The sequence below is a fragment of the Pleuronectes platessa genome, chromosome 22 (assembly GCF_947347685.1).
Source record: "Pleuronectes platessa chromosome 22, fPlePla1.1, whole genome shotgun sequence".
Lineage (NCBI taxonomy): Eukaryota > Metazoa > Chordata > Actinopteri > Pleuronectiformes > Pleuronectidae > Pleuronectes > Pleuronectes platessa.
The window spans coordinates 1,327,042-1,344,949 of record NC_070647.1 but is presented as its reverse complement, the minus strand read 5'-3'; the positions used below and the strand labels follow the sequence as shown (position 1 = coordinate 1,344,949).

The following is a 17,908-nucleotide window of genomic DNA, read 5'->3' as shown; positions in this document are numbered from 1 at the left end:
TTCCTTAAAGGGATTTGGATTTTCAATGTTAAAGTTTACACGGTCATTAGTTCACAGATGATTAAAACTGGGAAATATCTCCTTGTCCCTGCAGAGGAGATCAGGCTAAAAGACTGGCGTTCAGCATCACCTCATTCCTCATCAGCCTCAGAGGAAACTGAGGAGAGTGACTGTGAGCCTCTCAATTATCCTGTAATGTCTCCATCTCTCAGTCTTTCTCTCTCTCATTCTAACTTTCTTTCACATTCCTCTCCTCTTTCCTAAGTTTTGCTCCTTCTATCTGTTTCTGTCTTTCACTCTATTCCTCCTTTTTCCGGTCTCCATTATACTCTGCCAGCCAGACTTTTGGGGCTTTGGGGTGAAACACTGCAAGAGCCAGGTTGTAATAACATGGCTGTGATATGCTTGGACCTCATCTGGAGTCAGAGCTCCTGTGAGAGTGAGAGATATGTGTGCAGAGGTGGATAAAGAAAGGCAAGGATAGTGAAAGAGAAAGACAGACATAGGATAATAAAAGAGACAGAGGAGAGACTGTGTGAGAGACCAACTGTGTCCTGGGGGCTCTTATTGGGCCATGAAGACGTGTCTTAGTGTTTTAACTGGACCTGCTGGGGCTCTCGGTGAGGAGCTTCAGCAGTTGTAAACCTGCTGACCTCCCCAGTCTAAATAAAGTCATACACACTGAGCTGGAAAGAAGAAACACCAGCCCTCTCTCTGCCTTTTCATTGCTGACTAAAAAATGTTGGTCAAAAGTGACATAGAAGCTATTTTTAACTCAAAGCCTAAAATACCATGCTATAACATATAATGATTCTATACAATATATTAATATTTATAGTCAAAAACTTCCCTCTTGATACCATCTTTTTTTTTTTTTCCTTAATCATTCCAGTCAGCCACTGAGTTAATTTTATCTTCTTAGATTTTATCTTCCTTTTTGACATCAAAATACAAAATACTACACATCACAGCAACAAAGATCACAGCCACTTGTGACTGATCCACTTGGTAGCAGGTCTCTTAGTGGCCAGACAAGTACATATAGGTAAAAGAAAATAACAGGATCTGCTCAGTTTCAATTGGCATTGTTTGAAGTGCACTCCCAAAGGAATAAGAAAAACCCTGCCACCAACTAGCACTTGGTGGTGTAGCTGCAGCTCCACCAGGGCATTATCATTGTGTGGCATTTCTAATGAAAGCTGACAACATGCAGTGTGGGTGTAGTATCTCTGGATTTCAAGAATCCAGCATCAAAAAATATATAATGAAACCCTCTTTGTTATCTCAGCCTTATGCTTCTTTTTCACAGATCATTCGGTATGGTCACCACTGGCATAATTTAAAACCACATACTGTGAATTTATTTGAATCTCACTTGAAAAACTCATATGGACCCTTAGTTGATTCTGTACAAGCTGAGACTTAACTGTACAACCTGAGACCTCGGTATGTGGCTACTGGCTTATTACATCCAGTACAGCAGTTGCATCTCACAATTGTTGTTCACACCTCCAGTTTTGCTAATCCATATTTTTAAAAAGTACTTAAAAAATGGCAGTTAAAATCTCTAAGTGCTTAGAAAACATCTACATATAGTCAGTTGTGCTTGAAGCAGAAAGTTAAACTGATAAATATGGCTCCAATCCGACTAATATTTGTATCCCTGCCAAGGAGCTTGTGTTTTTGCTGCTGTCTGATGGTTTGTTTGTCAGTTTTATTCTTTCCAGCAGGAATATATAAAGAAATTATATTTTTATTTTCTTAAATCTTCACTGATTTCCTTGGGAATAATGCATGGATCTTGATGGAAAAGAGTTTTGGTATATTAAGGGAGCTGATATGTATGAGCACCTTGGTAGTGCATGGTTGAATTTAAAGGTATATGCTCTGCTGAGTGTCATTCTAGTTTAATTTTTTCATAGCAAACCTGGCTGTACTACTGTGCCAAAGTAAAGTGGACCAAATGTGTCTGTACTAAAACACCTACCACTTAATACTTAATGCTGGTGTGTTACTAAAATGGGGAAATTGCTTTTCGGGTAACGAATGTGGCCATCTTTAAGTGTAATGTAATATATAACTTGTCACTTTTATATCAACTTTATTTTCATATGACTGTGGATTTGGGATGTGTGTGTGTGTGTGTGTGTGTGTGTGTGTGTGTGTGTGTGTGTGTGTGTGAGAGAGAGAGACACTAAGTTAACAAATCTCCAGGGACCCATGTGGGTTATCCAGGAATGACAAGTGAATATGTCAGTGAGTTGCAGGCTTTGCCTCTCAGCCTTGCTGCCTCGTCACATCGGACATGGTGAGAGGCCACGGTTCGTGGCAGCTGCTCTGTTTGCTGTTTTAGGCTCGATTGTGCTGAGTGCCGTGCCTGTGTCTCCCTCCGCCTCTGTTTATTTGACTTTTCCCAGTTTTAAATTGATAGTAGATACATTGCTTTCTTATGAGTTAAGTTTTCAAACAGGGTCAGTGCATGGTTTGGCAACAGTTGAACATTTTTATTACCCCCTGGCTTCATTGTGCTGCTGGTCTGCTGGATTTTACTGCCAAAATGTAACATTAACAACGTTCTTCTTCTTCTTCTTCGTTTAGTTTATTGACGGGTGGCAACAGCGTCAAGGTGTATTACCGCCATCCACTGTGTATGTTAATGTATTATATAATGTTGAACAACAATCTTTCATTTCATCATGTAAATCGATTGGCTCCTTTGATTTTGGACTTTGATAGAATGGTCCTGTTAAGAGTGCACCTTGACGCTGGTTGCCACCCGCCATTAAACCGAAAGAAAGAAAGAAGAAGAAGTAGAAGAAAAAGAAAAAGAAGAAGAAGAAGAAAAAGAAGAAGAAGAAGAAGAACAAGAACAAGAACAAGAACAAGAACAAGAAGAAAAGGAAGGGGACTCTTTAGAAGGAATGGGACCCTAATGAGGTACTTGAAGTGCTCTTAGGCCCAATGAAGGGACACTATTCACCATGGGGACCAAGTAAGGGGTGTGTCTTTGCACCAAGTAGATAGAGTGTGATGAGTGCTACAGTAGCACACTAATGCAATCCAGATACAAATTATTGATACTCACTTGTTTGATGTGTTTTTTTTTTTTTTTATGGCTGGAGCTCACTTCATCTGGGAACTCACATTTTTACAGTTTTAAGTAAAATTAAGTAAAGAGTCTGCAGGCTCACGCTATCAATGAGCAATCTTGTCGTACACATGTAGATGTTGCTTGGATGCTCATCTTTTACATGGTTATTATCCTACAAGGTGTTGTCATCCCTACCCTCACTGACTGCTATCGAACATGGTTGATGATTTTCTCTCTGATGGAGCCCACGATTAGCTGTTAGCATCGATAAGTCAACAGCAGGCTTTAGGTCATATGTCTCAGTTGTCATATATGAACTGAAGTCATACACAAAGGAAGCTGCCACATGTTTCCTTGCTCGCCTTGAACACATCAATTCTCCAGTCTCTGGTTACATCCATACTAGCATTACTCCTACAAATGTAACTTCTGGTGTCATCATAAAATACCACAACAGCTGTGTTGGGACATGGTTTTTGTGAAGCCAAGGTTCGGCCACATGTAGACAAGGCCTGAGGCTGCTTGCTCTTTTGTTCTGGAGAAGCCTCCCGAACTCAGTCTCCCAGGGTGCCACAGGTTCCATCGTTCTGGAAAAAGCCAGAGCACAGGGAACTCATTCTCCCAGGATTCCTCAACTTCACACAGAGGTGTGAATTGGTCAGTCTGGCACCATGACCTACGAGGTCACCGGGCCAAAATAAGGCAAGGTCTCCCCCAATTCTTTCTCTTTTCACAACCCTTCCAAGAAGGCAGACTGCCGGCCTATCTTCCCCTGCATCGCCGAGGGGGGAGCCTGGCATCTTCTCTTCCCACCCAACGAGAGGAGGTCAGAGGTGCAGCTTCCAACTCATCTCTTCAAGTAAACCTCCACGCATCTCAAGATTTTCCAAACTCCTAGCAGCGACTCGATGTCCTGCAGGTAAGATTCAACGAGCAAGTGAGCCCCACAGCTCATAAGGACTGCAAAGGCAAACCTTACAACTAGCCCGGAGACTTCACAGAATTGCAAGCGGAACTGCAACTTCCTTTTCCCCTTTCCAAGGACTGGTAAAACAATCTGGGCTTAATATTGATACTAAGCTAAGCAAGACTGTTTAGTTGATTCTGTGTGACGTTTATAAGTTTGATATGTGTTGTGAGATTGTGGTTACTAGTTATTTGAAAGTTAATGTTAGTTACGCTCTTCACAGGATCTCTGTGACTCTTTTATTCTCTGATTAACATTTACACAGAGACACGCATATCTCTACACCTAGTTATCTCCTTCCCCATTTCATAAGAAAAGGGGGGGGGGCTGTTAACTTTAGGGGGGTCAGCAACCGTCTTGAAAGCATGCTGAGGAGGGTGTGAACTGTGGCAAGCCACCATTTTGAGAACACCCTGATTTACATAGACCCCCACACTCACATACATATCTTTGTTTAGCTAGTACATTGCTAGTAATTTGTGTTTTTATACTTTATTATATTCATAATAAATGTTTGTTTCCACAAATGTTCTTTCATTAATGTTACATAAGTGAATTTTGCCAACCTCTACACTGTCAAGAACTCCATAACCTTAACTGTTCATTATATAATCTTTGATAGTAAATATTGAGATTTCTAATTGAACTAGATCTAAATGAGACTGATCTTAATCAATACATTGGTTATCCTTTCCCTTCCTTTGAAGGGTGGTGCCCTGAGGTAACTTTAACCAACTAAAGTTATGAATATATATTAATATTTTTAATATTAATGTTTTATATTTTATTTTGATAACCACATTTATTGAATGCCGAAAGGCACACCATTTTATGCTATCACTTTTAAGGCATTATTGCACAATAGCTGTTAGCAAAGACAACAGGCACAGAAACACTCAAAGCTGAGGCTGATGCAGGTTGTGTAGTTGTGGAAGGAGGTCATGTGATAGTAGTCGGAGAGTTAAAACCGAGTATGGATGTAGCCTCTGTCAACAGACAGAGATATTTCAGGTGTTATAAAGTGTTGGATTATCTGATGCCATGTTGAAGGATTCAACATTTTAAATGTATCACATCATTTGACAGATAATATCTACTTTCCAATTCATGAATAAGACCTGATAATATGTCAGCATCTAAAACAGTCACCCATCTGTTCTTGCCTTCATTGTAAAATGTCTCTATTCATTTTTGAATTCATCAGTAGACAGATTGTTGAAACCGGATAGAGGTGAGCTGTGACATGTTTCCATTGACAAGGAAACACAAAAACAGCTACTTGAAATTGAATGGCAGGTTATTCCCTTGTCATATTTATATCTTTAATATTTGCTAGTTTCACAAAGGCAATGCCATTCACATAGTTGTTTAAATAATTTGAATCAGTAGCAAGCAGATGACAGGGGTTCAGATCTCTAGGGTTTGGGAGGTACGCAGAGTATGAAAATTCACCAGATCACCATCAAAATGCGTTGATCACTGGTAATATTCTGGCCACAAATAAATCTGTGTATGTGAAACACGGAGGAATTGTGGAAATACGTTTGGTTCATTAAGAAACTGTTGTGGGCAAGCGAATGTCAGCTGAGTAGACGTTCCTTCAGTCTGGTTGAGGACACATTTGTGTTCACAATGCTAAAAGAATGTGGCCTCATGTGTACCAGACCACCTCTGAATTAGGTCTGAGTGATTTGATCTCAAATGTCTTGAGTGTGTTCACATTTGTACTGTGATCAGATCACTAAGGATGGAAGTTAACACCAGGTTTGAACAGAGTTTGTGATTTCCTGGACTTCATGTTCCTTTCTTTTGTATTTTGGCAAATAAAGTACATACCAAACACTGCCCTTGGTTTCTCACTCAGTTCAGGCCCGAAGTGGATGACGGAAGAAGATGACTGGATTTATGATCCTGACTGTGCCTGTAATTGACAGTTTAAACTATGTTCATGTTTTCTTTAGTCCTTTTATACTTTTCAAAAGCTAGTTGACTGAATTTAAAAAAAGCTGCTGCCTTTATCACGGCATTTTTTGCACCACTTTAGAGGGATCACAGGATGAGTAAGAGGAGGCACGATGACCTGCTGTGTCAGTGCTGGAGAGAAGAGATCTCAGTTCAGAGACAGACGTTGGCTGAGCAGAGATATACATTAAGGTTCAGAAGATAATTGGTGCTGATGATGAAGTGGAAATGTGTCATCAAACCAGTGGTTCGATGACCTTTGACTGTTGATTGGACAAGAGAGACGCATTTACATGGTTCTCTATTTAATATCAGGGCTTCGGCCCTCTGCTCTGATGATGTGACAGAACTCTGTATTTGTATTATTGTGTTCTGTTCTCACTCGTTTTATATTGTGGGATCAGGGTGCAATTAGCTGGGGGGGATCCCTGCCTCTGCTGAATTGTTTTGAACACTGGTGGGGACAATCAGAAATGGTGTCACTGGATAGAAACTGAGAAAGGTGCTCAAAACTGTCTCTACACTCCCAGTGTCAACAGCAGAGTGTGAAAGAGGATTCAGGGCCATGAATCATACATACGGTTGACATGAACCACCACATAACATACACTTTCCTTTAATTGGTCAAATCTTTCTTCATGGGGTTATGTTTACGGCGCACACACACACACACACACACACACACACACACACACACACACACACACACACACACACACACACACACACACACACACACACAAACATTGTCATCAGACATACCTGTTTACTCAGCCTGGGGGGAAAACAACACAATTGGTCTTAGCAAACACAAGGGACAGTCGTAATTATTGACATATATAGTGAAGGGATGTGTGATTCAAATACAAATCACAGATCAAAAGTTTTCATAAGAGACACTTTCAGGATGTATTTGAATTTGGTTGCGTCCTTCCCTGCCTGCAGATTTGCAGAGATATGAATGATAGAGTCATGACACGCCACTGAAAAACAGAAGAGGGCAAAAGTCAACCATCAAAGCAGGGTTTTTTAGTTTGACATGAAGACATGGTGAAGCTACTGAAGCCTATTTACTTTTTTATGTATAAATGGATTTTATGGATAAACTGATCATAACTCTCATGGTTGCTTGTTGATGTCTCATTGACCAGTTGTGTACCAGTGACCATAATGACTAGTTCCTTTCTGCACAATCAGACAAAGGCACTTTGATGGTATGAAGGTGTCATTGATCTCTCTCTCTGTCCTCTACACAGATGGGATGAACTGCATGAACAAGGACCATGGCTGTGCCCACATCTGCAGAGAGGCTCCGGGCAAAGGCGGGGTGTCGTGTGAATGCCGCCCTGGCTTTGAGCTGGCCAGAAACCAGAAAGAGTGTACATGTACGTATCACATCTGACACCCCTCCTGAACACACACACACACACACACATACACACAACTTTAGCCTGTTGTCAGGCTTATTTACATTAAATGTGTTGACAATCCTTAATGTAGTGAAATTCCCTTCTGTGTAACACATTCCATCATCTGTTAGTCTTTAGTCAGTTGATTTATAACTTTATTGTACAATTCATATAGCAGCAAGGCATTAACACTTTGTTTTATAGACTTTACTTTATTGAGTTGCTGTTGCGATGAAGGATCTAGACTGTTCCTTTAATAAAAATCTGTAATAGCAATGACGGTAGGACTTCAAAGATAAAATATGAATGTGGACATTAATACTCAAGTGAGTTAAGCATTTCAGACCAAGCTGAATGTGCTGAAGGATTCAGTAGAGAGACTTCATGTCTCTAACCCTCTAAACCCCCCCTACCCCTCACCACTCCATCCCTGTTTCTCACTCTTCATGCTGAGTGCTTGCAGACATGGAATTTAGGGCTGCTGTTTTTGAGAGGGGAAAAATACGCTTTTAGTTACACTTTGTTTGGCAACACATCTTGTTCTCCTCTCAGGCGGTCAGAGTGTAAAGATTGTGAAAGCCGCTGAAAGGCTCTAATGTGTCCCCCGCTGTGGTAATATTTCATTAGCAGCGAGAGACCCTGTGCTCTGCCGGCCTGTTGAGCACGGCGGCACAGGACGGTAATAAATGAGCGATGAAAGCAACAGCAGTTATGTTTACAACATACATACACATTACATACATTCCCTTCCTTCCCTCTGTCTCTCTCTCTCTGTTTTTAACTTCCACCCTCCTCTCGTTCCTTTTTTTTTTAGAGTTACCAAGGAATTCAAAGTTCCCAGGTTAGGTAAAAGTCAGGAAAGTTCCCAAAATGTCACAGAATATATTCATGCTTGCTTTTCCTCATCACCTCGCAAATCTAAAAGCAGATTAGGAGGAAGTAAAATCATTGGACGAATCACATTTCTCTCACATAGTGAGTGCTTGACAAATCAGCTAAGGTATGTTTATTATGGCAAACTCTAGCTCCGTCTGCGGCCGCTTAATAGGTACTTCTTTGCTGGCAGGTTTAGGGCCAAGGAAACCTGCGTTGTCTGGTGAGGCTTAAGTTCTTGAGTTCTCCAAAAAGTTCCCAGAAAAGTTCCTGTAGTTACAATTTTCATTACAATCTCCTCTTTCTCTTTTTTCCCCCTAATTCTTTCCATCTCTTCACCTTTTCTTTATCCCTCAAGTTTTTCACATCCTTTTCAAATGTCAAAAAAGCCTTTCTCTCTTCCCTCTGCTTCTTGTTGTATCTCCTTCCTGTTAAGGTTCTTGTGGAAACCTTTTTAGATCCTTTTAAGTCCTGTTTGGTGTCTGGGTTACACCTACCGCCCCCATCCAGAAACTCCTGCTCTTGTTAGTAATTTCTGACATCCCAGGAACTGTCAAGGAGCAGTTTATGGTGTTGAGTGCTAATTGATCGAACTCCACTCCTGCTGTTTAACAGCAAATACAGCTTGTATTAAATCTAATCTAAATCTCGAGCCGGAACACGTTCATAAATGTGGCTTCAGTCGTTCAAAATTGTTCCCAGCTGAGACAAGGAGACAGTTTTTCTCGTCTTTTTCCTGCCATGCCCCTTTTATAACTTTGCCTCTCAATTGATCTATAAGAATATTTTTTTTAATGTTTTCAAACCCTCAATATGTATGTTCCCCCCTCCCTCTCTCTCTGACCGTCCTCTTCTCTCTTCACTTTTTTATGCCTTGCGCTCAGTCTTGTCAAGCCCAATATCCAGTCTGTCATCATTTTGCTTCTTAATTGTGGTACATTATAAATGTCCCGCTGCGGCAACTGTCTGGTACAACTCTCATTAAACACACCTTGAGCCTTGTGTTGAACTCACTGTACAAGGAGTGTGACTTAAATCAATGTGTTTTCCTCAGTGACGTGTAACTATGGAAATGGGGGTTGTCAGCACACTTGTGATGACACTGACACTGGGCCAGTGTGCGGCTGCCATCAGAAATACGCCTTGCACTCAGACAGCAAGACCTGCATTGGTAAGTGACCACCATGTTGACCTCCTAGTTCATGTACACACATTAAGCATGAAGCTCTCAGCCCTCGCTGTTTGACCGAAACACCTGTTCTATGATGAGAAACATTTGGAACTTTATGTTCTCATTGGTAACTACTTTAGGCTGATTTGCATACTGCTGATGGTTTATTTTAAGCCAACTATTAAACTACTTCTTGAGGTTCACACTTTTTGTCTCCATGTGTTCGTTTAACAGTCTCTAATCTATGTATCCATCATCTATGGGCTCAGTTTTAACAATCTAATGTAACTATCTAAAGCTCATGGAGCAAGTACATCTAGTTTGTTTTTAACAGAGTATAGAATGTTGCTGTGCCAGACACTTGATTCAAAGGGGTTGTACTTGGTCGCTCCATTAATCCTGGGTGTGATTTGGGTGTAACTTAGAATTTACCAAAGAACCAGTCTCACATTCCCAAAGCCAGGTGCACTTGAACCTTGGTGGACACATCTTTCGACGTTGAGACCAGGTCCCTGTTTTTTAAACAATGTGGCTGCTGCCAGTGCCACGCTGGACAGCAGAACAACTGTGCTGGTCGGAAATTTGTAATGCAGTTGTTGCTGATTTGCATTGAATGTAAGATAGGGTCCCATCTCTCCGGCACACCAACATTATGATAAGGCCCATAATACGTTTTGGAGGGAGTATCACAGTGGCTAACTGTCTGGACCAAGGACTTAGCTGTGGTATGTTTGATGTGTTGGAGATCATTGTGAGCTCAAATTAATGACACATCTCTAGCTCTAAAAAACACATTCACCATGTGCAAAGTCAGTGGACTGGACCAGCGACCAGCAGGCAGCTCTCTCTGCTCAGACAGGTCATTTGCACATATGACCATCAACAGAAGCAATCCACTGAGCTCTGGACCTCCTCCGGACTTTCTCCGCACAGACTTTATGTGTGAATGCAAACGTCCAACTGAGAGCCTGCAGAGTTTCTGCTCACTTTCTCCGCCTGGCCCCCGAGTATAAAGTCCACAGAAATTCCAGAGGAGACCATGTAAGCACACAGCAAGTGATCTTCTGCAGGATTAACCTCAAGCAAGTGGCCTGGTGATGATGTTTCACATGCAATACATAGACAAATGAAAAAATACAAAAAGAAAACAAAATATCGTGAAAGTGCAGAGCAATACATATTTGGAAGACAACGACCGAAATGGTAAGAGAGTTTGTGGTGAAAAGAGCCGACACCGGTTTCAATGTGCCACAAACAAAAACAATGTAATCTCTAGAGTCTGAAAATGGCTAAACAGAGGAAACTCATTCATCCTTCTATTTCTCTAAGGAGTAGAGGGAGAATAAAGTGTTTCAGGTAAGTGGAGTTATTCATAACTCTGTATTCCTCACCTTCTTACTGATGATATGTATGTAACAAATAATTTGCAGAGCCCAAAAGCAATTTTCATCATCACTTCATTACTTTTGTAGTCAACTGCAGCTTGTTTGATGTCATGTACAATATAAATGGGTGGTTCAGGTTTTATAGTTTTATGTTTATACATAGACACATTTTGGATGTTAAAGACAATATTCTGTTACCACTTAGAGATTGTTTCTGTTCTTTTACTTTGCATTCAAACTCATGATCTGAGGGAATAAACTAATACATTTATCAACGGCCGAGGTCCTCCAAGGTCCTGCTCTGCAACAGTTTAGGTACCAACAAATATATTGTAAATAGGTATACTTGAGCTCAGAGGAAACAATGAAGCTAAAAAAAATAACTGCTTCGTGTTTTTTCAGGAGTAAGGACGGAATCCTAATCATTTGTAGAAAACATCCCATAAATCCATCAGTTATCCTTTTCAGTAATGAAATGTAAGTTGATGTCAGATAGCCAGCAGTTCCTATGAATCCTTAAAAGAAGAATACCAAACAAGAGTTTGGATTTCCTTTCTTTCAGATTTGTGTTCATTGCATTTCAATCGGAGCAGGAACTCCCAAAACAGCCATCACTCAAGGTCACACATTGGAATCAGGGTCTTTTTTTTACTCCTCTGCTGCCAGAATTTCGAACCTGGCAGTATGTCACCAAATATTCGTCCAACTAATAGGCTACTTGGGACTCCTTGGGACTCCTTGTGACTGGTCAGGTTCTGCTTATGTTGTAATTGAACACTGTAAACCTCGAGGAACCAATTGAACTAATGTTTTTTCCACATATAGTCATTTATATAACCGTTATAGACAAAGTGTAAGTTGAATTTTGTACATGTGACCTGGAGAGATTTTTACACTTGTCCAACACATACATGGACATGGAACTCTCTGATGTTATTGCTTTCACTGGGCTTCCTGCTGTATTCAAACACTGGAAACATCTCTCTCTCTCTCTCTCTCTCTCTCTCTCTCTCTCTCTCTCTCTCTCTCTCTCTCTTTCTCTCCCTCTGCATCTCTCTCTCTCAACAGGTTTTGATTGCCGATAACCCTTTTATTTTTCAGCTGCTCTGAAGAAGTAAAACACACCATCAAGAGAGAGCTGCGAAGAGGAATCCAAAATCCAAATGAGTGCGAGCAGGAGCCTTCCTCTCCCACTTTTCCTAATGTTGTTTATTTTTTCTCTCTCTCTCTCTCTCTCTCTCTCTCTCTCTCTCTCTCTCTCTCTGTCTCTCTTGACGAGAGAAAGGACCCCTGTGTCTTTGGTCCAAGACTCCCAGCTACTCTGTGGGCCAACCTTTGAGGCCCCCACCATCTTACCCTTTCTATATAGTGCTACACCTCTGCTTCCCCTTCCTCCTCCCCCTCCTCCTCCTGCTTTCTGGTGATAGTACCTGATTGCCTGTCTTGTCTGAGCATCCATGTTAAAACTAAGGTGGAAAAAAGGATTTATCCTTAATTCACAAGAGGAAAGAGTGATTGTGTGTGTGCGCGTGCGTATGTGGGTGGATAGGGCTTGGGTGGTGGGGTGGGGCCACATGTTAATCTCTGTGGTTAACAGCAGACATCTCAATTGCAGCCTGATCTTACGTGAAGCTTCAACGAAAGCAAACTCAACCTGCTCCTCCTCCCGCTCTCTCACTACCTCCTCATCCTCACTACATCACAAGTCCCTAATAAAAAGCTACCAGATCTCTGAAAACTAAAACCTGCCAACATCAAAAATGTCCTCCAAGCCTCATCCCCATTCATCAGCCTCTGTTCTTGCTCCACACACCTTGATAGAAGGACAGGGACTTCCACTGCAACATGTCAATCTTACTGCACGTGTCCACTCATATGTGCCACATCATCCATTTTCTCTGCCCCTTTCTCTAATCTCTCTGCTTTTCTGCTTGCCCTGCTGCATGGGAGAGCCTGCATTGCATTTGTATGGTTTCCTTTCCTCATTCCCTTTTTTTTCTTCATATTTTACTTTCGGAAACTAAGAACACTTAAAGAAACTGCCGCCGTTCTGTGTAGGTCGGGCCCCCCTCTCTGTGGGCCTCCAGCCACAGCTTAGTCCCATACACTCTTTAGGAGCCAGTGGCTGGGACTCCTCTCTTCCCACCTCTTCTCAACCTGTCTCACACGTCCACCTCTCTCTCACGCACACACATTTTATCTCCCTCTCTGACAGATCGTTTCACACGCTTGAGCAAGTAGACTCTTCAAAGTACACACAATAGTATGCACAGGCTCTTACACACATACACACACATACACACATTCACATTCTACCAGTTAGCTGAGCACCAGAAAACCTCCATTCATCCCTGAGTGTACTTCAGAGAGTCCTCCACTTTGAGAGGAGAGAGGGAGACAATGGCTGAGGGTTTGGGCCACGGAATAGAGGGGATGTTAATTACCCCAATATAGCCCCCCCCCCCCCCCCCCTCAAGACCCACAACCCAACTGGAGTATGTACATCAAAGGCCAGTCCTATTTCGGCCAGTAGCATTAATTAACATAGAGATCGTCATTCAGGCCCTAATGACTGAGGCCCAGAGAAAGGCTTCCCTCACCCAGTCCCATGACTCTCCCCAAAATCGCGAATATGCCATCTTAACAGCTATCTCGCCCCCTTTCTACAACCAATATTACCTTCCTCCCTCTCCCTCCACCTTCACCCTTTAACCCACCCACCCACACCCCCTTACACAGCTTTGGGAATGTAGTTTTTCCAGCGTTGACAGTTAAATCCACTTGTGATGTGTTCCATTGACAAACAGGCAACCAGCGCTGCCCCCAGACTCCTCCTGCTTTTTTATGTCTCCGCCTGCCCTCCCTACACCCCCCTTCAAAACTACATTTCTGTGTCGTGATGGGACCGATATTGTTCTTTTGGTTCCTTTCTCTATCTTGCTTCCTCTTTTCTTACTTTGTTCATCATTGTTTTCTCAATCACTTTACCCTAAATCTTTTTTTCATGTTCTCCTGTTTAACTCTGCATCTTCCTTCTCTGCACCAGCCTCTCTCCTCATTCTTGTCATTATCATCACCTAATGTGCGTTTCCTCTGTCTTTGTGCCCACATTTAAGGCATCTTGTCTTGGAAATGTTGGACATGTATCTTCTCTTCCCTCTCTTTCTTGTCTTCTAACTTCATCCTAATGCAAGAAAATCATTGCTGACAAAGTGTTGCTGTTTGATATGGAAGACAGAAACTCCATCGGTGACAAAAGCAATGTCAACATCAGAACTAAAATCCCCAAAATGTTCACCCGACCCTATTCCATTCCCAAACCCCACACCTCCTTCATTTAACAAAGCTTTTTTCATATGTTAGCCATGAACGTTCTCCATACCCTGTCCTACCTACCCACTCTCCTTTACAACTGCTTCATTTTGTAAGCTACACACTGATACTGATAATTTTCATTAATTTTGTTTTGTTCTTTTGATTTCCTCTGGGATATTTATCATTTGTTTGGGGATTAACACTCTAACCGGGATTTTGGCTCTTCTTCATCGCTTCTTGCTTCTTGGCTTTGGTTTTTTGCTCAAACGCCAAGAGGGGCTGAAGGTCTGGTCATTTGGGCTTCTCATTAACCTGCTGCTCACTGTTTGTCCCCTTGTCACTTGTGTTTTAGAGAAAGATGAGGCTGCAATTGAGAGCTCTGAGTTCAATGCCACGTCAGTAGCTGATGTGGACAAGCGGGTGAAACGGCGGCTACTTATGGGTAACTCTTTTCTTCCTCTTTCTATGTGTTGCCATGGCGCTTGTGCTTGTATCCCCGACTCTACTCCTTTGCGTTCTTCCTTGTCCCCCTCTCTCTGTCTTTATTTTATCAAGTTTTTTTGTAAACCTTTGGTTCCCACTGTGTCTACTCCCACAGTCACAGTTTTGCTACTACCAAACGTGATGAAAAAGTAGTGAAAGAGGTCACTGTTTCCTTTTAAACCCTTTCTCCTCAACTTTAAACACTGATATTTCCTGATGGCTCTTAGGTTTTCAGATGAACTAACTTTTACTTTTACAGTTACGCTTTACTCCAAATGTTTTGTGTTACACTTCCCTTATTTTTTATATCTTAACAGAAAAGGAAAACCCATGAAAATGGTCATAAAATCAACTTGCCCCACAATAACATAAATACAACATAAACCCAATGTATTTGGCAGAATATCTCATAATCGTAATCTCCAGAGCTTACAGGTGAAGAAAGAAACCCCCCTCCTATGATATCCCATGGTGCTGATAAAACTGTCTCCGACATCCTTGTATAAGTGAATCATTTTTTAGGCTTGGAGTTCTATCAAGTTAGCAGACTGGAGAGCCCAGTGACCAAATAGATGTTTCATCCCAAACATTTATCATGATGAAGACCTCAAATGGATTTTCATCAGTCAATCAATCAATCAAATTTAATTTTTATAGCCCATATTCACAAATCACATTAGTCTCATAGGTCTTAACAAGGTGCAATATCCTCTGCCCTTAACCCTCAATAAGAGTAACTACCCCAAAAACTTGAAACTTGAAACTTCATAGAGAGCCACATGTGAAGGATTCCTCTCCACGGACGGACAGAAATGCAATAGATGCCACGTGTAGCTCAACACATCAACACAATTACAGCAAACCTGATCAGAAGAAACAGTTTTTCACATAATGTTTCAAGTATTTATAGATAAGAAAATGTCTGATAGAACTGAAGGGAGCAGCATTGACAATTGAAATGGTGGAGTTATTCCCAGTTATGTTATGTGAGTTGACATATTGTATATCAAGCAGTCCCGTTGTATTCATAGTCTATGATAAGCTGCCAACATTACAATCCACCATTATGATCCGTCACCACAATCCATGATCAGGATCCGGATTCACAGTCCACCATTACGATCCACGATCAGCTGCCACCATGATTACGATCCACCATCTCTGATTTGAGATCCACCGTCTTGATCTGTGGTCCATGATCACAATCTTCAAGCCATGGGATGATTGCAAGTAAAACATCGAACTAAACTTTAGTCGGTGGGGCTGCATGAGTCACATGAACTCCTGGGTATACTTGAACCTCATTTAACGAACTACTGGTTAAATCAATCCATTTTTAGGTTCATCTTTGGGTGTCCTACTATGATTACCAAGGAATCCAATGCCTCCAATTAAAAGACTTAAAACACTTCTGCACCTTGCTCTTTCAATGAATGCAGTGATTCAATTAAATATTGTTGTTATGATTTGTTCAATGGTTAATATAATATAAAGTATAAGTGGGTTTTTTCTGAAGCATTACTTCCTAGTATTGCTGCTCCAAAGAAATGAGCTGTACAAACTGTAATGTCTTTCATTTCACTCGATTCTGGCCAATGTGGCTTGGAGGAAGACTGAAGAATTTGGTTTGAGGATGAATCCTCATCACCCTTCTGCTTCTCTGTTTTAATTTCTCCTCCCTCCATTACCTTCCCCTCAATGGCTTAACCCTGATTCACCTCCTGTTGTACCAGCTATCCTTTGTTCAGATGACGTTCCACTTGTAACCTGTGGTGGATTGTGAGTCATGTTTACCTCACTAGGATTACATGGAAATACCTAACAGGGATTAAACATATTGTTCTCAGTTTGGAGGTTTTCCTTTCAAAGCAGCTTCCCCACAATGAGTTTCCGGTCAACCACAGGAACATTTGATAAAGACATTTCAGACTTAAACCTAACCTGGTCTATAGTTTGTATGGTTAACCAGCCAGATGCCCTTCATTTCAATGACCTGTAGTTGCCTCCACGTTTCAGAATGATTTGATTCAAGCTGGTTGCCAACATATCTTCCTCATTTCACCTAAGACATATGAACAAATAGAAACATAATCCCTTAACGGAAAAATGTTCACAGCAGAATGTAAAGTAATTTACTTTTCTGCCAAAACTCTAGGGATGTTGCCTTGACTATAGAACATGGACTGGTTGTTGAATATGCAGCTATATGTAGTTTGGGTGAATTCTATGAGATGCTCCCCACTTCATTCATTACATTTAAATGAAGAGTGCCTTAATAATCTTAAAAGTTCATTCATTTGCACTTGTATATTAATCATAGTATTATATATTTAGACCCACTGTGTTTTAAGAATACAACCTCAAGTTCTAAGAGTGTCACAGACTTTGCATTTTACTGATGTAGATAAGCACTAATTCATGTTTTCACACATCCGGGTACTAAACCCTAAATTTAGCTTATACTGAAAATAGCAACTAATCATTCAGTATATGAGTTGAAAGATGCACATATATGTGCCTCCACCATGTCTGTGTACAAAAAAGAATACATGCACTTGCATTTGGTTGCTGATGGTTGCACTGGTGCAGCTTAAACAGCATCGATATGCTAGATTTGACACTGCTGTCAGTTCGTCATTTTCCTGTGACGAACAGCGTTCCATTGCACAGTGCAGAGAACATACTGATCAAGACAAATGGAAGTGCAGCTGAGGCTCTAATGAAAAGGTGCTGCTGAGACAAGGACGGGCTACAGAGAAAGAGAGGGATGGAAAAGAGAATGGAGAAGAGAGGTGGAAAGGTGTGTGACTAGACAGGTCATTCCAAGAGTCTTCATTATGACGATAATGAATGAAAAGCTAAATTGGGAGCAAGGAGCTGCAGTGGAGCAGAGAAGCTGGGGTCCTGGATTTCAAATAAACATCAGCTCAGGACAGATGTAGCTAAACTGAAGTGTGTGTGTGTGAGTGATTAGAGGCCAAAGATATGCGGACTGACAGCTGATTGAGCTGCCCATCATTGTGCAGTAGGTATTCTGTTGAGCACTGGAAAGGGGTCGTGCCCCTTTTGTCACCTTTTCATAACAGTGCAGCAGTTGTTGTTACCTGGCCTGGTGCTTTAGTTGACACGGTGCACATGCCTCTCTCTCTCCTGCCCTCAAGCTTTAATCAATAGAACATGTGTCCTCCCCTTACAGAAAGTGGTTAGCAGCAGTCAGCATATCCATGCACGGAGTGTGATGGACATGTGTAT

The 17,908-nt window shown here is 41.4% G+C and overlaps 1 protein-coding gene across 2 annotated transcripts in view; it reads left to right on the top strand.

Annotated features, from left to right (window-relative positions):
• scube1 (signal peptide, CUB domain, EGF-like 1) overlaps positions 1-17,908 on the top strand; it is a 111,691-nt gene that overhangs the window by 56,320 nt on the left and 37,463 nt on the right. The window contains exons 5-7 of one of the 2 annotated variants that reach the window (XM_053415022.1): positions 7,277-7,405; positions 9,357-9,473; positions 14,526-14,615. In XM_053415022.1, coding sequence (XP_053270997.1) covers positions 7,277-7,405; positions 9,357-9,473; positions 14,526-14,615 — 336 coding nt within the window. The remainder of the gene's footprint in view (positions 1-7,276; positions 7,406-9,356; positions 9,474-14,525; positions 14,616-17,908) is intronic. The other variant, XM_053415023.1, reaches the window with a different exon arrangement.